General features: G+C 35.9%; 2 protein-coding genes across 8 annotated transcripts in view; one reads left to right on the top strand and one right to left on the bottom strand.

The window, feature by feature from the left end:
- Positions 1 to 3935, top strand: part of CACNB2 (calcium voltage-gated channel auxiliary subunit beta 2) — a 254465-nt gene extending 250530 nt beyond the window's left edge. For 3 of the 5 annotated variants that reach the window (XM_086742187.1, XM_086742192.1, XM_086742190.1), the window contains one exon: positions 849 to 3935. In XM_086742187.1, the coding sequence (XP_086598313.1) occupies positions 849 to 1340 (492 nt within the window). In that variant the 3' untranslated portion in view covers positions 1341 to 3935. The remainder of the gene's footprint in view (positions 1 to 848) is intronic. The other 2 variants (XM_086742188.1, XM_086742191.1) reach the window with 1 other exon arrangement.
- A 3694-nt stretch (positions 3936 to 7629) lies between these two features.
- NSUN6 (NOP2/Sun RNA methyltransferase 6) overlaps positions 7630 to 26114 on the bottom strand; it is a 25085-nt gene continuing 6600 nt past the window's right edge. For all 3 annotated transcript variants that reach the window (XM_086742195.1, XM_086742194.1, XM_086742193.1), the window contains exons 6-12: positions 23253 to 23406; positions 21530 to 21611; positions 18963 to 19082; positions 15228 to 15372; positions 13215 to 13363; positions 12165 to 12290; positions 7630 to 9193 (exon numbers count right to left, since the gene is read on the bottom strand). In XM_086742195.1, the coding sequence (XP_086598321.1) occupies positions 8981 to 9193; positions 12165 to 12290; positions 13215 to 13363; positions 15228 to 15372; positions 18963 to 19082; positions 21530 to 21611; positions 23253 to 23406 (989 nt within the window). In that variant the 3' untranslated portion in view covers positions 7630 to 8980. The remainder of the gene's footprint in view (positions 9194 to 12164; positions 12291 to 13214; positions 13364 to 15227; positions 15373 to 18962; positions 19083 to 21529; positions 21612 to 23252; positions 23407 to 26114) is intronic.

Here is a 26114-nt window from a genome sequence, read left to right as displayed (position 1 = left end):
TAAATAATGCTACTTGTTCATTTTGCAGTGATTTCAAAGCATTATGCTGGTGAAGAGTAGGTTTGATATTACCTGGTAATTTTTATTTCAGTCTTTTAATAGTAGTGGTGTGTTAGGAAATTCTTTAGGTGATAATATCACTCTCCTTCTGCTTTCTTTGGCAATGATCTGTATTCTTCAGCTCTTAAAATTATAAGGTCAAAGTTTAATTTTTCATTATGATGAAGAAATTGAATTATTGCTGAGGAAACCAGAAGGTCGGTGATGCTATTAGTATCATAATACAAACTTTATTCATACCAGATTCAACTGTATTTTTTTCTTTAAAAAAAAAAAAAAAAAAGCTACTCTAAAAGAGCCAAGGTCTTGTACTTTGGTTCTCTGCTGGAATCCACCTCCTCAGCCCTCTAAAATCACTTTCCCATAGTGGCTGTTTCGAAGAAGGCATCTGAAAACTCTCAACTAATACCTGCCCTCCCCTGGCATGATACATCCTTGAATTTTTCTGCAGTTTGTCCTGCTTCTGCATGCTCTCTTTTTTGTCTGGAGTGTGGTGGGCAATTATTACTAACTGGAATAGTCAGAAACATCACAGGAGACAAGAAAGTGTCACAGAATCACTCAAGTGCCATTCTCCATTCTGATGAGAGTGAAGAGAATTGTTTGTATTATAATACTGAATTTTCAGTAAAAGTTGAATTCTCAATTTTTTTCTAGTTTAGATTCAAAGTGGCTTGTTGTGTACTTAAATTTTATTTGTTTCATGATACTTTCTAGTTGAATTTGATATTGGGGAAGGTTTTTAAATGTGTCCATTGTGTACGTGAACTTACTGCTGGTTATGATAGCAGGGATCTCAAGGAGACCAGAGGAATGACCATTCAGTCCCTGAACGCAGCGGTTCACAAATTGAAGAGGAAGCACGGGTTGAACCCATCAAGAAATCCCAGCATCGCTCTTCCTCAAGCCAACACCACAACCATCGCAGTGGTGTTAGAGGCCTTTCTAGGCAAGAAACTTTTGACTCAGAAACACAAGACAGCAGAGATTCGGCTTACGTAGAGCCAAAGGAGGACTACTCACATGAGCACGGTGACCACTATGATTCTCACAGGGATCACAATCATAGAGACGAGTCCCATGGGAGCAGTGATCACAGACATAGAGAATCAAGGCATCGCTCAAAGGAGAGGGACCGCGAGCAGGACCACAATGAATGCAACAAACAGCGTAGCCGTCATAAATCGAGGGACCAATATTGTGACAAGGATGGGGAAGTGATATCGAAAAAACGTAACGACACAGGAGAATGGAACAGGGATGTTTACATCCGTCAGTAACTTTTGCCGCCGGCAATCTTGTGTTTCTTTGAAGTCTTGTAACAATGCCCCTTGAAAATATCTTTGCGTTCTTCATTGCAGAACATATGGTATCCTTCTGTATGCTGGTTTGTATTGCTGTTGCTTGCATAGCAATAGCATGAAATAGAATATTCATATACTTATTTTTCGGTTAGTGCTATATGAATTAGCGTAGTACAACTGCAGAGTTTCTGATGTTGTACTATGCCATTTTTCAAGCTGTTTTTTGGTAGCTGCCACTTGAACAATATCTGTTGCCATCAAGGTGTTGTTAGTGTTTTTTAAAAAAGGTACATTTGATGTTTAATAACTTCCCATGTATTCAGCAAACCAGAATCAGCACATAAAAAAATCTAAAACTTTTTGTCTGCTCTGATTTTTAATTTGTATGCACTTGACTTGCATATTGATTTAAGAGCCACTATCTGTTGCTTGTACCTCTGGTGGTCTCCATTTGAAGACAGAATTCAGTCTTGCCTTACACACAGGGGATCATGAAGTCGAAATCTATTTTCTATGTACTGGTACTGTGTACTGTATATACCGTTTATAAATGTTATTTCTGCAGACACCTTCTTACTATCTAAGTTTGATCACACTGTTTTAGAGTCCTAATGCCAAGTCAGCAGATTTGCTTTTGAATTACTGGCAACTGGAACTAGCCTCATTTAGGAAATCTGTAACAGTGTTCACCTAAATACTTTTTCTTCTGTAGCAGAAAGCTTATACTTACTGTAAATAAGAATGAGTTCTTGAGATAAAGGGTCTAACTCTTATACCTTTTGCTGCCCTTGCAAATCCAATTTTGCATTTTAAATTTATGGTAAAGATAATGAACTTACCACTATAAATTATTCTTCTCTGTACAGGTCACAAAACTGCAATGGACACAGCTTGATTTTTGTTCAATTGTCAGAATAATAGAGCGCACATGACAGAGGTGTGTACGTGAGTGGGTGGGTGGCGGATGGGCGTATGTGTGCATGTGCACGTTAGGCAGCGAAGTGTGAGAATCTACTGAGGAAAACAAAGGTTACTCAAAAGCCCAACAACTCTGTTTCTTCATTCTGTCTGTTAATTTAAAAAATCCAAATTGCAGTCAGGGAATATGAGGGAGGTTACTGACCCAGGTAATTGAGAAAGCATAAATCTGCTGGCTCTTTGTTAAGACTTCAGGAGAGTAAAAACAGGCAAATGTTACTGTGAGTGTTTCACTGGAAATGTAAAATCTTTGTGTTTTAGAGTATTTGTTTTAGTAAGAAAAGTTTACACAGCTTGTGGAGAGTTATTTTGTTGGAAAATAAATTTTTGTAGCTTCTCCACTTTCTCTACACTTGCCAATTCCTCTGCATCCCCAATTTGCAGCCAGCTCACTGCTTTCCCTTCACCTAAACTGTTGTGCTGCTGATGAGAGCTTAGAAAAATGACTGTGACAAAATACTCTTGTTACGAGCTTCTTAGAGAAAATGCATTGAAATCAAAGGGAGTGAACACAGTTTGTTTTGCACTGAACACCTGTTGCACTGGTAAGTGGGGGAAATTCTCTATTATTTTTGACTACAGGTTCCATACCCTTGCCTAGTGTAAAAGCTGTTCTGCATCACAGATAGTCTTTGTAGTACTTGTATGAATGAAATACTTTTTGTATTTCACTGTAAATAGCACATTATATAAAGACTGTAGTGGGATAATAATTAATTTAGCTGGAAGTTCTTTTTATTTATTATTTTAATTCTGGGAATATCAGCATTGCCTGATTTTTAATATCATTTTAGTGAAATGGATAAGATATATGGCAGGTGCATGTTTTCTCCAATCTCCTGTTCCAGCATCCAAGCAATTCAGTTTAACTCAACTCCCTTAAACATACTCTGTCCTCCCTCTCCCTCGTCTGCCCCACTCCCTAATGCTTTATATGCATTTTTTACAACAATGTAAGAGTGTGAAATTCTGCTGTCAGGTATCTGCTGTCAGTGCTGCTGACTGCTGTGGTTATTCAAAGGTAGTATTTGGGTCAAGGCATGAACTGTGGGGAACACAAGGAAAAGGGTATTTTTCTAGAAATAAAATTTTCAGCATTTTTCTAAACATCACTAATATGTAGACAAAGGAAGCATAGGTAAGTAGAGCTGTTGTATTACTAAATGGATATATAAGAATATATAAACAGTGGCTTTTGATATGAGAGGATTTTCAGGGTATCGGTGGAAAATGACATTGAAAGACTTTGGTTTTTGAATCATATCAGATCACATGTAAATGGGAAGAGAAGTTATATTGTCTTGCTCTATATAGCCTGGCTTTAGCTATTTTACCAGCTTCAGTAAATGCTGTTGCTCCCTACTACTGTTACATGACAGCTATGTCCTCCAAGAAGTGATCTGTGGATTATGCTTCAATACCTTGAATTTTTTTTTTTTGTTCTTTTTTAACTTCTGCTCCAGAGAGTGTTTAGTTTCCACCTTTCTTAAGGTACTTTTTAAGGAACATTTGGCAGAATCTCAAAGCACTGAGTAGTGTATGAAAACTATGGAGTAGGTAGCCATGTACAGACAAATAAATGAGGAAAAAAGAGCATAGTCCAAGCCCTACTGTTTATAATTATGGCTTGTATATTGATTTATAGAATATAAATATCTTCTCACAAAAAAGGGTGTGTCCCAGTCCAACTAATCAGAGAATCATGTTTTGTATAGTGCTGCTAACATACCAACACATGGCATTTCTCAGGCAGACTCACTCGGTAGGTTTTTATTAGCCTTGCTAAGATACTTTCCTTCAGTTATTATTTTAAGAGTGACAAATCATTTGTAACGTGAGCTTGTACTACACATATTGCACAATACCACCTGCCTGCTGAGCACTACTTTGAAAAGCACTTTAAAAGACTTATTTCAATAAGAAGCTTTAAAAATACTCCAATTGGAGGACATATCAAAGGTTATTGTGATGAAATATCTTTGCAAAGTTTTGCCAATAGAAAGTTTAATATTGTTGCTTGCATTAGGATACTAATGAGTTCATATTTCTGTATCTGGTTTCAGGAGCTTTGAATCTGAGGAATGGTAGAGGTCTCAGTGAGCTCCAGAGTCGTCTTATGTATGTGTAGTACAAAACAACCTGCAAAAGTTCTATTCAGATAAGCTAAAACCACAATAAAACTAGAGAGAGAGAAGGAAAGGGAGGAAGATAAAATAGTTAAGCGATACATAGGTCTTGCCAGCTCTCACTCTATATTTTTGTAAAGAATTTCAGTATATGGAAAGAATAGGATGCATTTTAACATTTATGTGTATGTATGTTAGATGTTAACCTTATTTTTGTATGTCTTTTCAAATGAATACACATTGGTGCTGTTCAGCAGCCCAAGTCTACCCTTTTATCAGCTGTTTAGTGTCACACAGACATCATGGAAGAAGGAATTCTCAAGGAGGATCTGGAAGGAGGCGAGAATAACATTCTCCAGACCTGTTAAGGGACAGGAGACAGTGGGGACGAATAAGCAAACAGGTTTGCACACAAAGACAGCATCACTAGGAGTTAAGAGCTGGAAGAAATTATTTTTAAATCAATCAATTTAAAAATTCTAGAGTACTCACAAGCTCATACTCTCTGTCTGGCAGCAGGAGTTCAGAATTTGAGAAGAGTTTTTGCTTCTCGAGGTGTAAAATTAGATAGTTTCTCCTAAAGATTTGGCCCTAATTAATGAAGACCAGTTTTAAAGCCATAATGAGTTTGAGAGGAGTACCTATTTTCACAAAAATATGTAAACTCTTAAAGGAGTTTAACCTATAGCCCTTATTATAATTGGAGCATAAGGAAGTTAAATTCCACTCATCAAACCCTGAATAAAATTAGAACCCTATTTTTCTTCTCCCTGCATATCTGGTTACTCATCCTATACATGCAGTTCCTGCCCAGGACTAATACCCTGCCCATTAATACTTACTGTCTTTTACGAACTTGTTAGCCATTATAATTTTTAAGCTCTGTTGGTTTGCAAAGTCATACTCACGTTCTGTGACACCTGCAGGGATGTTAATGTGGTCCACTGTCATTCCCTTAGCTGGGATGCAGTGAGTGGTCTGATTGCGTTTAATCAGTGTTTGTCCAAAGAAAAAGGTTAGTGTAACCTCCTCCTGTGTTAGTTACTAAAGGCTGTTCAAGATTTCTTTTGGTCTGTGGTTACATTTGACCTCTGATTGCTTTAACACACCAAGCTGAAAGCTATTTCCCAAATGCTTTTGACTTTAATTCTATTCTGTCCATGACAGTAAAGCACATTGCAAAAAACTTTATTACATAGTCTAGAGGAAGAACAGAGAAATTATTTTGCAGAGTGTAATATAACATTTCTGGTGTACATTTACTTATATTTATTACTTTATTGCAGATCTTTCAACAAAATTTTAGTTCTATCACCTGTAAAATATGTGGATGCGATTTTATTGTTTGTGTTTTTAATCAAATGCCATTCAATCAAATCTATTGCTTGGCAATTTTTTTATATTTTTCTTCCCCACTTTTATATAACAAACTGTTACATATGAGCTTACAGTAGTTTTATAGACAGTTTCTTTTTATAACTTACCACCCTAGAGATGTGTTCCTACACAGCCCCAAAAAAAGATTTATATCAGATATAACAGAGATTAAGGTGGTTCTTCTAACTCATCCATGTTCTCTTTTCTTACTTTATTCTTACCACTTTTATCTGTCATGCTTACCTACTCTGCAATGCATTCTAGCAGTACAAAAGTGGATTTACTCATATATATTTAGTCATGAACAATTAAATATAAAAAGAAGGTTCTTTATATTTTAAACTACCCACTCCAAAGTAATTTCTTGTTGATCACCATCACCAGCCTATTTCTTACTAAAATATTCCCTTTTCCTTAAAAAGCATATGAAATCCTCTGATCTAAAAACTGGTGGACTCCATGACACTGAAATAGGAAAAAGTTGTGTCATAATTTCATACTATACTAAGCTGCCTGTTTTAATATCTTTACATTGACCAAGATAAATATTTAGATTTGGCACTACTACTAATCTCTATTTCTGCAAATAGAGAAAACTACTTTTCGGACTTTCTTAAAGACAGGATCTGATTGCATGCCTAATCTGTTTGCTAGGGTTAATCTTTCATTACAATAACAATAACTTTTTTAAATTTAATATATAAATATCTCATATATTATATATATTTATATATATATATATTCAATTGTGCTTCAGCACTAAACACTGAAGCATAATGATTCGGTGTGTAAAGCATTCCCCTCAGGAAAGTAATCCTATTATGTATTAAAAATATATATATATACACTATACATCAAAATTGTGACAATGCAAAAGTATTCCTGCACTTCTAGTTAAAGTCACAATAAGATTGGAAAAGAAAAGGAAAAAAGGGCATCCATCCCACTTGAGTCATCTAACTTAGCCAAGCCTGTAGACAAAGGAGGGATGCTGGCTCCTTTAAGGGATGATTTGGAGCATCTTAATTGAGTTTCTGCTCTGAAATGCCTGATGGAGAAGTCTCCCACCCTGGCTCCCCACCACAGCCCCAGTTACCAACAGAGAGAGGGGCCTAGGGAAACAGCTGAGGCTTGTCCCTTTAATATGCTAAGTGTTCTTTTAAGTCTAGCAGTCGATTTTTGCAGAAACAACTAACTCTAGTAGTTCAGATATCAGTAATTTTTTTCAGGTGAAGTCTGGTCTGCAGTTACACTGGAATCAAGTACAAATCAGTTACTTTTTCCTTCCTTCTCCCCCTGAGAAATTTCAAGTGAGATCACCTTCTTGAAAAGTCTGTTTTATCATTCAAAACTAAAGAAATCTGGGAAAGTCTCAACAAATCGTCCACTAAAAATTCAGCAATCTTAATTCTTTCAAATTCAGCATTGCACAAATCCTGCTACTGAAACTGGAGGCAAAGCTCCTTACTTTAGATGCATATGCAAATTTCAGTATATAGTCTATGTGTGCTGATTAATGTTTACAGAATTTATATATTCTGCAAAAAATGCTTTTTTACTAGCACTGAGTTAAAGATTTCAACACATACTTACAATAAAAGACTAATCCATTTTCTTACCAAGTAATTATTTTAGCCATATTTAGACTAAAAAGACTGTAATTTGTAGTATGAGCTTTCATGATTCTAAATAGGATCTCTTACTTACTACTGATGAAACAAAATGGCTTTAAATAGACATGGGGCTAAGGGCAAGACGTACTTAGTCAACCTCGGCCAAACAAAGAAGGGACATTTGTTTTATTTAAGACCAGTAGAAAACATACGGTATCAAAACATTTATAGCAAATACAAGTAAACAACAAGACTACTGAGAAACAGAATTGTATAAGTTGTTTTGATTGCAAGCAATTGAAAAGCACTTCTGACAGTATAAAGACAAATTATTAAAGAACTGGAAATTGATGAGTGAGAGGAAAAAACCACACACAGATGTCACTTTACGTTTTTGAGTTGTACTTACCTTTTCCCTATAATTTCAGTGCTATTGTCAGTTCCAGCTGTACCGAGAAAAGAGAATACTGTTCAAACGGAGAACATCTCTGGATCTGAAGCAGAATTTTCTAATACATCTAACACATTTTAAAATTTTAGATTATTAAAACTTTGAGCAGTGTATTAAGTCAGTTCTCCTTAGCATGCTTCCCCAGTTTCAATTTTCTTATGATTTTAGCTGGTGATGCTTTCTAACCAATAAAGAGTTAATATTCTTAGTTATTTGAAAGGTGATTTGGAACATTTCAGATGGTATTACGCATTGTTTTCCGTCTTCTGATATATTAATCACAACTGTAGCCCCTTCTGTTGCAAATGTTTGATTTTAAACTTGTCACTTGTCAGCCAGTCCAACAGGCTACTTCAGAACCAATACATTTATGCATGGGAAGTTTGATGTTGAAACAATATTTATTTACATTCCCAGAGTGAGATGGTTTAATATATTCATGCTGCTATAAAAGACATGCTACAAAGCCTAATCGTATTTTGTGTATATACTATGTGTACAGAGAATCTTGCTTGTATTAAAATAAAAGAGAAATGAGGTTCTAAGTATCACTTTATAAACCAGTTCTTTATAAAATGCTAGTGTTTCATGAAGCACTATTTAATGAAGCATTGACTATTAGTAAACATCTATAGAAGGTTTTTTACAAAATTCACAAAAATAGTTCCCATCTATTTTATTATATTATGTTTGCATTTCATAAAGCAGCTTACTTGCCCTCCCAGAGAAACTCTGTTCCTCTGCTTGCTGCACTAGGTAAGTGACTCACACGAGGAAAGACAGAGCAGACAACAGTAGGAGTGAACGTACTTGTAATTCATCCACTGACCTGCTCTAAATACAAAAGCAAATGGAGACTTAAAAATGGTAGTACCCTTCCCCCAGCCATGACTTTCTTTCTGCAACCTGTGGCTCTTTCCCAGCAGAACAGCTGGCAGATTTTATTGCTGCCATAGCAACTCTGCCGTCAGCCGGTTGGCTTGGCAACACTGCAGCAGCAAGAAACACACTTCATGTCTGAACTGTTCTTACACTCACAGAGGTATTTTTTCAGGTTGCATTCTTAAATGCTTATTTACTGTTCGATTTAATAAATTTAGCAATAAAAAATCCTATACAGTCCTTATTTGCCAGTGAAATCAGATCATCTTCCCTGGAATCTTGCAAAGAATTAATATCCATTCCTTGCAAAGTCATAGCAGATGGATCAAATCTCTGCAGCAGCTTCAACTGATCAAGCGACAGTCCAGCTCCTCTCATGCCTTCTCCTCCAATATGAGGTTCCTTTTTAAGTAACAAAGAAAAGCAAGTTATTGCATCAGGAAAGTTCCTGTTATTCCATATGAGTCCACTGAATACATGCAGAACTGCCTTACTACTAACGCAAACAAGCTATGTTTATGTCATTCACACCAAGGGGGACTTAGAAGTAACATGGCCCTTCCTTTCTTGCCTTCATCTGGCCAGGGTGTATATAAGCACGTATAAAAGGGCCAAAGTACCTTGAGGAGGTGGTGGTGCTCCTAATCCACTTTAGCCCAGTAGTGTAGAGCACTTATTGAGGACAGGTACCCAGGTCTAAATCAATTCATTACTCAACTGAAACATCACAAGAAAGCTATTATCACCAGACAATTAAAGTTCTAAAGGTTTTATGTTTTCACTTCTAAATGATGCAGCGCTTCTGCGTGCTGACTAATAGCTATGGGTGAAGTCAAAAACAGTGATTCCTTAGCCAGTTACTAATACACTATACAGTAGTATAAATACCTGGATTCTCCACATTAAAAACTTCAACTGGAAAGATAGAAGGCCCCAGTCCAGAATACTTTACTGCCTGGAGAGGCATTTTGGAAGATGACGCAGCAGAAAAATCTGAGCTTCAGATTTTCTATGTCCTATAATTAAACTAATGGGTAAATGGGAATACCATTACCACCCCTAACGTGTATGTATATGAGGCAGAGAAAGAACAAAAGGAACAGCTTAGGCATCTGAATTCAGGAGATGACATCTGGCAGCAAAATGTTGGAGAGGAGAAGGGCTTAAAGTCACAGTCCTTTTCACAGCACTTCTTGTGAGTAGCCTTGACTGCTTTCTATTTAATACACTGATTCCTGGAAAAATCTAATAGCTGGATCGTTCTTCCAATGCACTCAGTAAGGAGACAGAACAAGATGTACAAAAGCTGGCATTGCAATATCAAAAACAGATCTCATTGTAAATCTGGTCTAGTGTAGTCTAACTGAAACTATTCTACGATTCTATAATGCAGCCTAAAGCAGAGCATTTTTCTGAGCCATCACACTTCGCTGACACATGAGCTCACCCAGTCAGCACACGATGCAACTTAGTGGCTTAACCACCTACTGTGCGCTGTAAAGCTGAGCAGCCACGAGGTTGCAGCCTGATTCTGCTTTTCCTTTGGCTCACCAGGATTTCAGTGCTTTCCAGGTAAGAGACAAAAAGACATGTCCATTGCAAATTTAGAAAGAATAATATACAAAGGGAGACAGGGGTAGTGGCATAAAGTAACATAAAAGAAGGGTGGAAAGGTAAAAGTCATGGGAAAACTGTATTACACAGGGTCAAGGGACATGCGCAAAGATAAATTTTTTTCCTCTACCTTTTCCTTTTTCCTTCCAGTCAGTTACTGCATTTAAGTTAATATACAGTATCTCCTGTGTGTAAATCCCTAAGAGGAAGTAAGTCTGCACAGACAAAGGATCAGCTGCCATGCAGTAACCTACAGCTACAAGATCTACACCTATGGCTCCATCTTCTGTTTTTTCCTTACCCAGCGTGATTCTAGCATCTGTTGCCAAAGTGAGAAAGTGGGAGACAGTGGACTGGAGATAAAGCAGGTGTCCATTGAGAGACTAAAGAACATGGGAAATACTTAAAGAAGCATGAGGTAAGTCAACTCTAGACTCCCGTTTCCTGGTCATTGAAAAAGATCAACTTAGTTTACACTACCGGGGAACTGGTTGTAAGTTACTATAAACTAGCTGTGGATAAACAATTCAGTGTCATCTCATTTAAACTATACTATACGCAAAAGCTTAATTTTTGCAGATATGGCATTTGTCTGTGAAAACTAGTGCTTTATTAAAAAGACTGATATTACTGGTGAGAGAAAGTCTATTAAACCAGAATTAATCTTGCATTTGAGTTAACAGGGCTTGTGTTTCACTTTTTCATTCTATCGAGGATCATTTTTATGCTGTTCGATAAATTGTATAATCACAGTTGAAACTGAAAAAATCCTAGTAAATGGATGGGGAGAAAGCAGGCAGAAGAACCCTGACATACACATCTTTTAAGAAAAGCTTCAGTTCTGTTAAATCTTTACCAGCATTCATATAATTTTTCATTGTACACCTACTGCATTTTTTTTTAATTTCAGTTTAAAGATGCATCTAAACTTCTTAAGACAGATACAAGTCATCACAGAATGTATAAGTAAGTAAGCTAAAGAGGTATCAGAGTTAGACTTTTTCTTAAAGCCATGATAATAAACAACTAACCTACCCAATCCACCACGTCAACAAAGAGGGAGAGACACACATATGGTCTGATGATGATAAACTCTCTCAAGGTACTAATAAAAGTAACATACTTTCGAAATGCATGCAGTATAGATGAAAAATTCTGGTATCTTCCTGTATATTACCCCCTCAAGATATCCTAATTGTAGACACTGACTCCAAAAAAATACAAGGTTCATGCTTGGGACACTGAGCTTGAAATAAATTTACTCCCTCATTCCTTTAAATAATGCAAAAATAACTCCCATACATATAAAATCCTCCTTCCTCAAAATATAAGATTCTTTCCATCTATCTCCCATGCTTTATGCAAGTCTTCACTACTTCAGTAGCATTAATAAAATTTTTTTCACCTCTCCTTTGACTGTACAAAAATAAAATAAAATATATACACTAAAGAAGAATTGCACGAGAAATTTTAACCTGTCTGAACTAGCTTTTGTCCCGGTGTTTTAAATGACTGTCATACAAATTAAAACAACCACAGTACACAGTGGGAAACTACTTAACATTCCCTAAATGAAACTCAATTAAGCACGCAAATAGATTTAAGAGCCTCAGGAATCCTTCTGTTATTTCTATACACAGCAGATAAAATTCTCTGCAGTGAAAAATAAATTTATTGATAGTAAATATAGCGTGCAACCTTACAGTGCCAAAACAAGCTCACTGGATGGAGTGAAGTACCCTGAAAATACTGTTGTTACCTGTGGCTGAAGCTGGAGGCACTGAAAAGTTTTCAGGGCCCAAGCAACTTGCTCCTCATTTTCAGAGAGTGTAATCGTACATGTACTGTATACTAAAACACCTCCTGGTTTCAGCAATTTCACTGCCTGCAGAGAGAAATAAACAATAGTTCAGTTATTTTCAAATGCAAAAAATTGCATATTAAATAATATTAACCAAGAAACCATTAAGCTATAACATTAAAACTTAGCACTTAATTAAACTCAAATCTTTCTAAGATAGGCATTAGGATACTAGTTCTTCTCAAGAAATACAGTAAAGGATCCCATTAATTGGAAAGGTTCTTTTTTCCAAATCAGCATTATAGCTCATGCAGTTTATTAATGCCATTGAGATGATTCACCTTGTAAGATTTGTTATTTGTACAGCTCTGCATATTCCAGACAGATTAGTTCTGTTTTCATCAGAGGCTGCAAACCATGGATACACAATATTTTTATCAGGGATATTAGATGTCAGCTGTTCCCACATATTTGGCATGGAAGCTATAGCTATGCTGCTTTTCAAGCTGTGGTTCACTTGGAATACATATAATTCAGATCTTTCAGCATCAGCCCAAGAACACTCCTACTAGCATGAAAAGTTTTAATATGGCCTCCTGGCTTTGTACTCCATCTCATACCCCATACAGAACCTCACAGCACCACTGCATGGGAGTTCTGTGCAGTGAACTTACAAGAGTCTGTGCTGCTGCAGAGAAAAGACTTTATAATAATTGCAACAGAGCAGGTTAAACTAAAATCGGTGAAACTGAAGGAATTAAAAAAAACACATATGAAGCTTTTTATTTACTGTGGCTTATATATACCTTTCCCATGCTCAAGTGAATCTACTTCACCTAGCAACAGATAGGTGGAGCTGAAAGGTTAACTAAATCCTAACACTCTCTTCTTTACTTAACTGCTGAAATGTAAGGAAAATGAGGCACCACTTTTCAGTATGAAGTAAATTTTATGCTGCAAAAGCAGTTATGTTCAATTCTGCTTATCTACTCAATGATGAATACATACCACAGTGAAAAGTTTGCGCTGTAGTGGCTGATAAGAGGTCAATTCCTTTAAAGTCGAGGAATAAGCCATGTTCGGTCTCTGTCCCATCCCACTACATGGAGCATCAAGAAGTATTCGATCAAATGACTCTGGTAAGAACGGAGGTCCTTCTGTAAAAAGCAGCTAGTAATGTAAAATGTGGTTGTTTCTTTCATTGAGACCTCACCATAGACAAGGACAAGCTGTTACTGCTTCTTTGACATAAAACCTGTATGTTCTACCGATGGTGTCTGCAAAGGTGATCTCAGCTAGAGACAACTCTCAGTACTGCTGGTGGTAGATTTCATCTCCCAGAAAACTGAAGAGTTTTAGTTCTGTGAGCTCAAACAATACATGATCCCTTTAGGCAATAATAATTTTTAACCTTAATTTAATAATTTGAAAGTAAAATGTAAATGTAATCAACAAAAATGTTTACATATGATTGATCTGGGGTGCTGAGTGCAGAGTTGTACCTATAGGCTACAATGAACCACAGTCAGCTCAGCTGAACCAAGTGTGAAAATCTTTACTGAGAGAAGCCTGCAGTTAACCATTAAGACAGCCTTAAATAATAATTGTTGGACTGTCTATATTAACTGTTTATTGTGATGCATATATACATATCTGTAGAAAATAAAGCACTTCATAATAACATGAAATATTACAAGTTCTAATGTGTGACACATGCAGTCTCCACAGCAGAACAATTCAGTGAACAAGGACTGTGAAGACAAGAGCAATTTCTGAACAGTACCTGGATAGATAAGGGAATATGTAACTGCAGGAAGCAGAGCCTATACTTTAATCTGAATCCCAGTGGCTCAACAGCCCAAAAGTTTCTATCACCTTAGTGATACCTCAGCATCACTAAGACAAAAGTGGCTCCATGCGTCTGTCTGTGAGTAACCAATGAGAAAGAGAGCCAAATACATACTCTACCTCCTTTTCTCCTTCTGTTCCTCCAATATTGAAGTTAGGTCACAAATGAAAACAAGTGAGTGAATTAATACTACTGCTACCTAGCTTGTTCCAGCACTACAAAATTAGTTTATTTTGGCACCACTGATTTATCTATCTCAGATCCTTTACCACAACATTCAAAATATGTCATGTCTTACGTGCAAGGATATACAGAAAAGCTTTCATGATCTCTCAGTATTACAGCTAGCTCTTGTTCATCTGTGTAAGTCCTACACACCACCTACAATATTTTATGTTCATAGAAAGACTATTAAGAAAGTATCTTTATTCCTGCAAAGCAGGAATAACTACAAGGCATAGGGACAAGGAAGGTGAATTATGCAACCTGATTCCTACTTAGGCTAACCAGTGACTGGGATAAAATAGAGTGAGAAAGAACAGCATACTTTGCACAACAAACTAAAAATAATCAAGACAGCAGATACCGTTTAAATCGTTCCATCATGGGAACAGAACCAGTATCATAAATACAGCACTTCAGAAAAGCAAATGAAATTAACTAAAATAATACACTGTGCTTCTATAGAACTTTCCCCTGAACAGCTGAACAAACATCAATGAACTAAACCTTGCAGCACTCCTGGGAGTTAGGTATTAATAACTCCATTTTACAGATGAGGATTCTGAGGCAGAAAAGCCAAAAAATTCAGAAAAAATATATCTTTTTTCTCAGATTAAGTGAAACATTTCAGAGTATGGGGTTAGACATCATCATGAAAGAAGCTTTAAGGCTTCTTCAGTCTTTGATACTATATGGGAAAAGAATGCATCTCCTTTGAGCATATTAGGTTGTGATAAGGACAGATAGCTTACGTTTTGTATTATTACTTCATGGAGAAGCTGATAATCACAAAAGAGTAGAAAATTAAAGAGCATTCACAGTGCTGAAGCAACCTAGGTATCTGCCAAGATTTCAAGGACTTGTAGACCTGGGGCAAATTTAATACTATCAATGCAAACCTCATTACTATTTTCTTCTAAAAACTCCTATACCCGAGCTGTTTACTTTACCTTGTTCTTCCTCTCTCTTCTCAACCAAAAGTGCCCTTGTTGCATCATAGCAAAATGCCTTAATGCAATTCAACTGCAGCAATTCAGCATTCTGCTTAATTTTTTTGACCTTGTTAGCTATCTTGTCCATAGCTATTACTTCACCCTGAAAAAAAAGTTTTTTTAATCAAAATCATAGAGATTAAATGGATGTGCAGTTCCTAATTTGCCCCCCAGACTCATGAGCAGTGTGATGAATGAAGCTTAGTTTTCCCTACAGAATCTTGTTATTCTTAAAACCACACTCCAGTACTCCCTGTTCTCCCGTATTTTCCCTGATTCCTGCATTAGACTAGACACCAGTCTGAGGCTGTGTGCATTCCGACTGGCATTAGCTGCTTGGAACAGTCGCTCCTAAGGGAACCTATAATGTCTGACTTCTGACAAGTGGGGTTTTTTTGTTTGTTTCTTTTTGTTTGTTTTACTGAGCACTAAGTTAAAATGTAATCATCTGAAAGATGGTAGAAGTCTTAAATTCACAGTAAAACAGGTCAACAGGTTTCAAATTTGCATGGAGATGGTATAAAACATGATCACATACAGCTCAGTCCTGAGGAAATGAGGCCCACAGCCACACCTCCGGCTTGCTCAGACTCGTAACACACTGTTAGACTTGCACTAGTTGTCACTCAAGTTCTTCTGGAAAATACTGTAAATCCTAGAATAAATTTAGATGTGGAAGAGGGAGGGGAGTCCCAATTGCACATTATTCCTTTAATGTGAGAATAAGATTTCTTTTTTCTTCTCCAACATAAATCAACACACACCTCTACATGCTAGATGAAATCTGTAAACACAAAGGAAAGAAACCATTTTCAGTAGCATCAGTAAAATTCAGAACACTAATGCTACCTTTAAAAAACTCCAAAGACCAAATACCTCTACTAGATTTGCTATTGTAATCAGAACCTGCTGAGAAAACATGGCAACTTTTTGCTACTTGGTGATGGCTTGGAGGGGATTATGGAAAGGCAATATGACCAAGATAGACAATGTTAAAAAAAAAAAAAAAGTATAGTAAAGATAAGGAGTTGACTGTGTGTCATGTTAGCCAACGTGTAGGTCTAGGACTGAGAAGTAAAAAAGAATTTATGGTGTGTCAATGGTGTCCAGCCTTCGGCTACTGTGAGCCAAATCACCCCTTACAGGAGCAGTCAGTGACCATGTGCCACTGCTTCTCCCCCATCACCATTCAACCTATTGCAAACAAAATCCTAGAATAATTTAGGTTGGAAAAGATCTTTAAGATCATCAAGTCCAACTGTTAACCTAACACGGGTAAGTCCACCACCAAACCATGTCCCTAAGCACCACACCTACATGCCTTTTAAATACTTACAGGGTTACTGACTCCACTACCTCCCTGGGCAGCCTGTTCCAATGCTTGACAACCCTTTTAGTGAATAAATTTCTCCTAATATCCAATCTAAAACTCCCCTGCCGCAACTTGAGGCCATTTCCTCTCATCCTATCACTTGTTACTTGGGAGAAAAGACCAACATCCACATTGCTTACAACCTCCTTCCAGTCAGTCATAGAGAGCTATAACGTCTCCTCTCAGCCTCCTTCTCTCCAGACTAAACAACCTCAGTTCTCTCAGCCTCTTCTCATAACACTTGTGCTCCAGACCCTTCACCAGCTTCACTGCTCTTCTTTGGACGTCCTCCAGCAACTCAATGTCTTTCTTGGAGTGTCAAAAACTGCACACAGTATTTGAGGCATGGCCTCTCCAGTGCTGAGTACAGGAGGACGATCACTTCCCTAGTCCTGCTGGCCACACTGTTCCTGACGCAAGCCAGGATGCTGTTGGCCCTCTTGGCCACCTGAGCACACTGCCAGCTCATATTCAGCCAGCTGTCGACCAGCACCTGTATACCAGGTCCTTTTCTGCAAGGCAGCCTTCCAGCCACTAACACGTGCACATTAACAACTGACTGTGCTTGAAAGTTAAGCCTGTTGCTAAAAAAGCAGGTTTGCTGCACATGTGCTGTACTGTGGGTGTAAGTCCTTCTCCTGAGAGACTCTGAGAAAAAAGAACAACCTGGAAGAGAAGAGTTCTTCCCCATCTGGCCCATGCCAGCCACTACCAGAATCATATCTTGAAAGACATCTGGAAAAAACAGTGTTTTGGACTGGGATCCAGATAATAATAAATTCTCAAGCTTTAACTCTTCCTAGTTCCTATTTAAAGCTCTTAACAATACAGAGTAATTTTACATTTCGATTATCTCATCTAAAAATAAAAAATAATATATTAATTATTACAATTAAATCACAAAAAAATAAGATTGATGCAAATATTTCTGAAATGTTAATGATTTAATACACTATCTGTGGAAATTTAGTACAGAAAATGTGTGAATGGAACTTAAGAATCAAAAAGCAGTGTACATTTACTAAAGGAACATATATTTTTGTCATATTATATACTCAGAAAAGGAAGACCAATTCAGATAAGTGTCAACATCTATATTCCTAATCTTTACCACTTAGCTGGAGGTAAGCACAATCAAAATATCTAAAATGACTAAGAGAAAAAACAGTTATGAAAGTTATACAAAATGTACATACATAGATGGAAAAAGTATAGATATAAATAAACTCATGACAGAAATATATGCTTTTACAGGCTTCTTTTTTTTATCACACTGAAATTATTTACTGGAAGGTCAATAAACTTAGATAATAAATGTCTAATGACTGTCTAATGCATGTTTGCAAACTTTCCATACTGAGGGAACGAACACTTCAATAAGCAAACCATCATAGAACTGAATACCTGTCTTTTTTAAATACACTCCCATCATTATCCAGTGCACCCTTCCATTAATGCACAGACAACCACTGAAGTACTGCATAATATAACTGCAAGATTTCTAAAGAATCTGATATATTCTAATAACCCTATTCCAACCAAAATAATAATGTGTTACAAAAATTTTACAGGAAACATTACACATTTTCCCCTATCTGCTAGAAAAGAGTAACCTGCATTTCAATCTTTCATTTTGCATATACCAATTTCATATGTGCAGATCATTATTCCTATATCCACATTCTTTTTGACTTGTGTGTTATTTTCCTTTATCCTTTTTTAAATATTATTTTTTGTTTCTTCTCATATTGTTACTTTCTTAGGACATATTTTTGGTTTTGTGACCTTCTACCTTAGAATGACAAATTCAGACTAGAAATTCAGTCTAAGATCACATCTATGCTGCACAACTGATGAATTTTACTGAGAAGAAAATTCATTGGATTAGAAGCATTTTAATGTTTTTGTACAGAGTTGTGCATTTTTAGAGTTGTGCACAGTGGTAAGCCTTGATTTCCATATATCCTCAGTTTCATTAATCCAGCATATTCCCATATAACTTTGCCTTACATGTTATGAATTCTCCCGTTATAAACAAATCCATAATATTTCAAAAGTTAAATCAAATGTATTTCAAGAGGTCAGTTTGCAGCAACTAAGGTTTTAAATGTGATGGTGACTATTGGATAAAGATAGTGTGTGCCCATTTCAGTAACTCCAATGTGTAACAAAATATATTGGTAAGCAAAACATTCAAATATTAATGCTTTGCTGTTCTAAATTATCTGGATGTTCTGATAGCTAAGTGAAGTGAGCTGTGCAAATGAACAGTGGTCAGACTTTCTTCACTAAGACAGAAAATGTTCAATGACTTCTCTTACCTGGTCATGCATTAATGTTGCAAGATGGGTTGTTTTTCCTCCAGGTGCAGCACACATGTCCAAAATTCTCTCTCCTGGTTGAGGGTTTAAAATATGGCTCACAACCACAGAAGGCAAGTTCTGACATAAAAAACAAATACAGGAGAATTCAAACTTTATATCCTGTATCAAGTCCTGTACTAAAGAGTGATAAACTCATTGAAACAAGAATTCATTCAGCAGTGAAGATACTTACGTATATTGATGATAGTTCCTTAATAGAAAAGGAAATACTGGGATTATATAAAAGAGAGAGTATAGGTCAGAAGTCTGCAGTGTCTGCTTTTTTCATTTAAAGCTATACTTGAGTATCTATGACTGAAGTTTAAGGGTTCATGACTAGGGAGTCCACAATGCTAAAAGTCAAAATAAAATAAGCTGATGCTATCACAGACATAGAGTAGCTCTGTGTATTACAAATGTTTTATATTGACTTGTTTATTGGAACATTTACTATATGAACATACTGGTGTAGTATAGTAATGAACAGTAAGATGAATAGGCAGGAGTTTAAACTTGCTGAATTAAGGACCCAAGAAGCTGAACTGTGCTATTGTATAAACAGGACAGATGCACTGAAAAGAAATAATATGCAATAATTGTGCACAGTATTGCATCTTACACACTGTGGAAATATTCTGAAAGATTCTCTCCTAACTTGGTTAAGCACAAAGACATAAAAGCCTTTTAAAGTTGTCTTTACTACACGTTGTCTTTGTTTAGCACAGTTTCAAGTTCCACACCACAGTTCAAAAAATGAACAATAATAAGATGCTAACACTATGAGGTGCAGGCCTTCATCTCACATATGGCAAATTCAAGTCAAAAAAGCTGGGCTCAAAGGGTTATGGTCAGTGGCACAAAGTCCAGCCGGAGGCCAGTCACTAGTGGTGTATCCCAGGTGCCGACACTGGCACCAATGCTGTCTAACCTTTTCCTTAGGGACCTGGATAATAGAACAGAGCGGACCCTGAACAAGTTTACAGATGATACAAAACTGGAAAGAGTGGTTGATAAACTGGAGAGTCCCTTCAAACTCAACTATTCTGTGTTGTTAAAAATAAAAAACAAAACAACCCCAAAACCCTAACAACCTACACTTCAAACAGAAATCAAAAGAACTTTGAACTACTACACAATTCTGAATTTGAGTGTCTAAGGTTGGCACTCAAATCTGAATCCCACTACTAAGCCACAGATCTCAGTGCACAGAAGCTAAATGCTCATGTGCACCAGTCTCTTAAATAACCTTAAATAATCTAACAGTTCTTTTCCTTGAAAGAAAGTACTCTAATAAGCTGAATCACAGAAGAAAAGGCCTCTCCTTTACTGCAGGCCATGAGACAACATATTGCTCGATAAAGTACCCTTTGCCCACACCAAAAGACAGCATTGATGATGATTTTAAAATATTCAGATAAATTACAAACAGAATATATGCATAAAAATACCCATCTGCTGGACTGACTCTTGACAGAAGAAATAAAGACTAAGACAATTCACTGTAATACAGGACTTAACTTCAAAGTGATAGCTATACAAATCACATGAGGAGATAACTTAAAATTTCAGATAATATCTATGAACAAGGGTTTATTTGAGATAAAATTTACATTTGCTATAAGATCAATTTTTTTTGAGGGCTGGACAGCTTGATTTTGTTTTAAACTTTGCTGCTAAATTGTTGTATTTGTATAAAAAAAATACAATACAATTGTTAGCACACTAATTGTCCTAGAAATCTAATTGAGATGTTCACCTTATCTTTTTATGTCAGCAAACTGAAATAAAAAATTTTACTTGATTTAAGAAAACTAGAAAGTTCCATGATTTAATCATCCTATCTTTCAACATAGCACAGGTGGCCAATTGTCATGTCTGAATATTGCTTTTAATTAGTTTTATTCTGCGGAAAAGGAGTATAGGTACCACAAATATTAAAGATGCAGAAGGAAAAGCTAGCTTGAAACAAGTTCTTAAATTTTACAATAAAAACTGTACAAAAACTTGTCATTCTTTGGAAGCTGTGCAGTTTTACGGTAAGAGATAGTGAAAGCCGTGCTACTGTAGATTTTTCATGGTTATTTTGTTCAGGTGGATTTTTTTCATTAGGGCTAAAAAGATACGGATTTTCTCTTGAACTTAAAGTCAACCTAATATTTGGAGTTTTTCCTGATTATCTCCAGAAGGATGTACCCTGAAAGAGGCAAATTCATATCTGAATTCACAGTTCATAGGCAGATTCTAAAAACTAAAAGTTCCATGCAAAGTATGTGTGCAAAAATAAATTCTGGGTTTTTAAGTGAATATCTCTTAAGTCACTTTGAAGTCCCTTATATCCCAGATGCAGTATGATTAAATCACTTACATGTAGATACTGACTTAATTCTAAATGCTTTGTTTTCTTTGAATCCAAAGAGTGAATCAGGTGCCATAATACACAACAAATATATAAAGTATTAATGTGTGCTTAGAGGATAACATTATTCTACAAGTAGTACAGACATTAATCTTTGTAATGAACATACCTGTAAAAACAAATGATTAGGGAGCACATTGTCAAACGAAGGACTAAGGTAGACTGGCTCTATCATCCTTATGCCCATCCCACTGAAAAACATGGAAAAAAAAGTATTTCAACTACTCGGTTTTATAATTTTGAACAGTATTTAATTAAAGTCATTATGCCTACAGATAGAAATTTGAAACAATCTTACAAAAAAGAAAGCACTTATAAATCAACTAAGAAAAATACTTCAACAATTTTGTCATCGGATATTCTTTAAAATGACATGTTTAAGTTGTGTAAACCATAACAAAAATCTACTACTTTATAAATTGGAACTATCTGTAAAAATTGCATAAAGCTAATTTATCTTTTTTTTATATGCAAGACAAGCTGAGATCTAATCCAAGCCTTGATCATGTAAGGAAATAAATGAAAACAATTTAAATACGTTAATTTCAATCCACAACTGCTTTTGGCTAACCATGTACGCACTAGGGCACTAGCATATGATTTCCTACTTAGATCTTCCTCCATCTTTCTATACTGTCTGAGATTCCAGTCAAATAACTAAAGAAAATCTATTTCAAAAGCCTTACAGGAACATTGATTTGCCTGCAAAGCAAAAGTTTGAACTTATAAGCAGCCTAAAAGTTTTAAATATGGATGAAGTTCTGACATGGATTTCATTAAGTTAAGACAAATGTACAAGGAAATAGGCAACAATAAAAACAAGAAAAAAAACCCTAAACCTGAAAACAATAGATTCCTGAAGGTAACGAGTATTATTTTGCATATGCACTGCAAAGTCCGACAAGAAGAAGGAAGGATATGAGAAAGCAAATTTGCAGACACCAGATTTAGAGTTACATACTGCATACACATTGTCATTAACTCAGCAGGTACCTCCTACTGCTACTTCTACTATATTTAAGCTCTAATACATCAGAAATCCTCTGACAATGTAATCTTTTTTACTAGGTCTTTTGTAGTTTGTTCTCAGGATGCAACATCTCAGTCGTGAATTTGATGTCTATGCTCTTCTACACTGCTTTTTATATGCGTTTTAGATGACAGAAGAGGAACAAACCATACGCTTTGACAACAAAATAGAAAAGCAAGTAATCTTGAAATAGATAACTACCTTGGCAAATGCTATTATTTTTTAAAAGATATCTGATCTTATGTTCTGTCACCTGCCCCATGAAAAAAGGCCCTACAAATATTTTTAGGAGATGGAGAAATCGACAAGGCTGCGCTTCTGTTCCATCCAAGTAGGAAAGTGGTACAGAACAATTTACCAAAATGCAATTTTGCCACAGTGAGAATACTTCTCACTTCTGTTTGTTCTATATTGTTGAAGTAATGTCCTAAACATAAATTCTAAAAAGACTCTCATTTATTTTCTCCTGCCTCTCAAGTAAACTAGTATCTGGACACCACTGTGAAACTAAATGCTGAGTCTGCTAAAACTTAGTGTAGTACTTTAATCATAATTGCCATCACATTGCCACTACCTTAGTTGTGAAGTTACACAAGACAGCAGGAGGCACAATTCTATTATAATCCCAGAAATTAATGCATCCCAAAAAATACTGGAAATCCCAACATGCAACACAGTAATGACAGCTTCTCAGTCAAAGCTATCTTGTGGCTTCACATAGGGTACAAAACATTTCAAAATGCCTTCCCATCCCTTCCCTTTGCAATGCTGTAGGTGTAGATTGCAGTTACTATGGACTTACTTCAGTGGGCCATTTGAACTGAAGATTTCACTGCGACTCAGTTCTGAAATCCCATTTCCAAGGAAAACTTTGACTCCTTCAAATTCTTTGGCTCCTCTTTTACATTTCCCTTCAATATCTGAATACACTGAGACCAGATCTCCAGCTTTCAGAACTGTGCAAAGAAGAATGGAAATTCTGAGATTAATATTCTACATGACAAGATAGTAACGACCAAACAATTTAGGATTTCAGTAGACTACTTACTTCAACTCCTATCTCATAGCAAAATTTAAATTTTCTTAATTTAATCAAAGAAAAAGATTAACTGATGATAAGTCTGAAAGCGTATATGGTGAATGACGGCTATCAAATGACTAGACCTATTGAGGGACACAATCACACAGTGCATCTTGTTTCTTAAGAGGCTAGACAAATTTTCACTTTATTTACATTATCCTCACATAGTCAACCATAAATTTTAAGAACACTTTTCAGGATTCAGTCCTCTCTGTGTGCTCCAAGCACGCAAGTATGTCAAACAACTGGTTCACACTTATTGTACAAAGACAGTAATACTAAATTTGTCAAATGATCTCTCAATAGCTAGGTAGAAGACAGCTATAGCTGCTTTTTCTCTAACTATTGCTTTGAAAGAAGTGATGATATATTCCTGTTGAAACAATTTTTCTGCTGTGGCTCTCTTCCCACTAAGGCAACTGCTGTTCCCCATAATCCTCTCAGACTTTTACCTCCCCAATTAAAACCCTCCAGATCAGTAAAGTATGTAAGTATAGACCAAACTCTAGAAGTGTAGTCTTAGGCACTTAACAAACTTTCTGAGCTAGAACAAAAATAGATGGAAAAAGGATGGTTTAAGTGATTCTGTACAATAGTGAGCAAGCTCTAAGCACTGACTGGCTGAAAAATAGGCTGACCTCCAGTGACAGCAATAAACAATTTTTCCTATTTACATTTCTGAGGTGTCTGACTGGCTACTATCACTAGAAGACAGGACAAGTAAGATTAATGACAGTTCAACTTCCCAATAATTCTTTGAATTGTACTTAGGAATCTTTTTTTTTCCATTTTCAAGTGGCTTTCTGAATATGCAGAAATAACCTGGAATTCTTAAACAGTAATATTTGTTGAGTAGGCACTAAATGTTTTTTTTTTTTGCATAGCTTCTTTTTACACAATGTGACACAAAACATTTTGTGACAGCCTGCTGTTACTGACTGCTTAAACTTCACTGAACAAAAACTTGCAGCAATTTAACTCTTCTATCAAGCATATTTGCCAATGCTTTTGCAGTATTCAAACAAAAAGGATTTTATTTCACTCCCTGCTGACAATCGTCCTTTCAAATGCATTAGTACTGTATAGAGTTCTTAAATTTTAGTAGCTTACATTGGCATTCCATAAACATAAACCTTAGTGCTTGATTAGTTAAATTGAACTCAAAGCCCTCTGATAATTAGTTTACCCTCATTTGGGTTGCAAGTTCAGTGACTAAATGTCTGTTCTTGCTGTAATCTTTTTTTTTCCCGTTAGACCATCTGTGCTTAATACAGCTGTATTATACTTGGCCTCAAGTGGGTAGCATCCCTTTTTATTTTATTTTCTTATCTGCAATTCCCCTGCAGTGTTTCTGAAGTTTTATAGTATCTTTTCTTTTCTTTGAATTGATGTTGCATGCATAATTACAAGCAGCAATTATGATAAATCACCAGTTGACTCAAAGAGGGATTTGAATATTTATGAGGTTGTCTAAATAAGCAGTTTCAAAAACTGCTATGGCAATATACTTATTTCATTATCAAGTCCTAGATTGAAAAACATCCCTGTTCCATGAATTAGACTTAAGCACATGCTTAAAACATCTTGAAGGTTTTTTTCCTGAAAGGGAATGAAGTCGCCAGATAAATGCTTTCCTGACTCACTTTGTTTAATAATAAGAACCATGATGATTAGTAGATCTCATCACAGTAGAATAATGAGGTGAATCATCCAAAATTATACTGGTTTCACATAAAGTTGATTTGACCTTTAAATAAAAAAATAAATAGACTGCTGAACACTACTAAGCATGTATATGTAGATTTTTTTATCTTGTCTTAGGCACTGAAAAATGGAAAAACAAAAAATTCCATTTCTTAGAATCTGACATTGAGAGTGAAGATTTTTCTCATCAATAGAAAAAAAGTTTTTACTAGATCTCTCATACACAAATGATATCAAATGAATTGCCAATGGATAAAAAGAAAGAAAATCTGGTTTTTTTAGAGCTGTACCTTAGAATCTGACAGGATCAGGAAGGCAAGTGCCTCTGAGACTGCACGAAGAAATAACAGATCTGGAAATAGTATTTATTAAATAATCAACATCCATCCAGTTACCATCCAGATGTATCTGTTGTGGCATCCTTTTTATTCTTTTTTTTTTTTTGACAAGTCTGAAAAGCAGCAAACTTCTGTGAGTTTTCTCTACTGAACATACATATTAATATTTACGGTATTCAGTAGTAAAAAAAACTCTTTAAAAGCCAGGTTTTACTTTAAAAATGCTCTTTACAAAGATTTTCAAATGAAAAGAAACCGAAATCCTTAAGAACTAATGCTTCAGCTAGGAATTACATATGGAAAAAGCCAGGCCAGGTGAGAAATAATTACATATAATTTATTACAAGTATAATGCAAAAATAATGAAAATCTCTCAAAAAAGCAAGGAAAACTTAAAAAAAATGTATTTACCATAAATTACAACTCTAAGATTAATTTCAGCTGTGAACAGAAAAAAAAAAAGTCACTATTTATTGGAAATTGTCATCAAGGAGTGACATTTTTTCCTTCCTCTCTACAACTTAACTGAGTGCATTTAGAG

The sequence above is a fragment of the Chlamydotis macqueenii genome, chromosome 2 (genome assembly GCF_036417535.1).
Source record: "Chlamydotis macqueenii isolate bChlMac1 chromosome 2, bChlMac1.mat, whole genome shotgun sequence".
Lineage (NCBI taxonomy): Eukaryota > Metazoa > Chordata > Aves > Otidiformes > Otididae > Chlamydotis > Chlamydotis macqueenii.
This window is presented reverse-complemented; position numbering and strand designations above follow the sequence as displayed.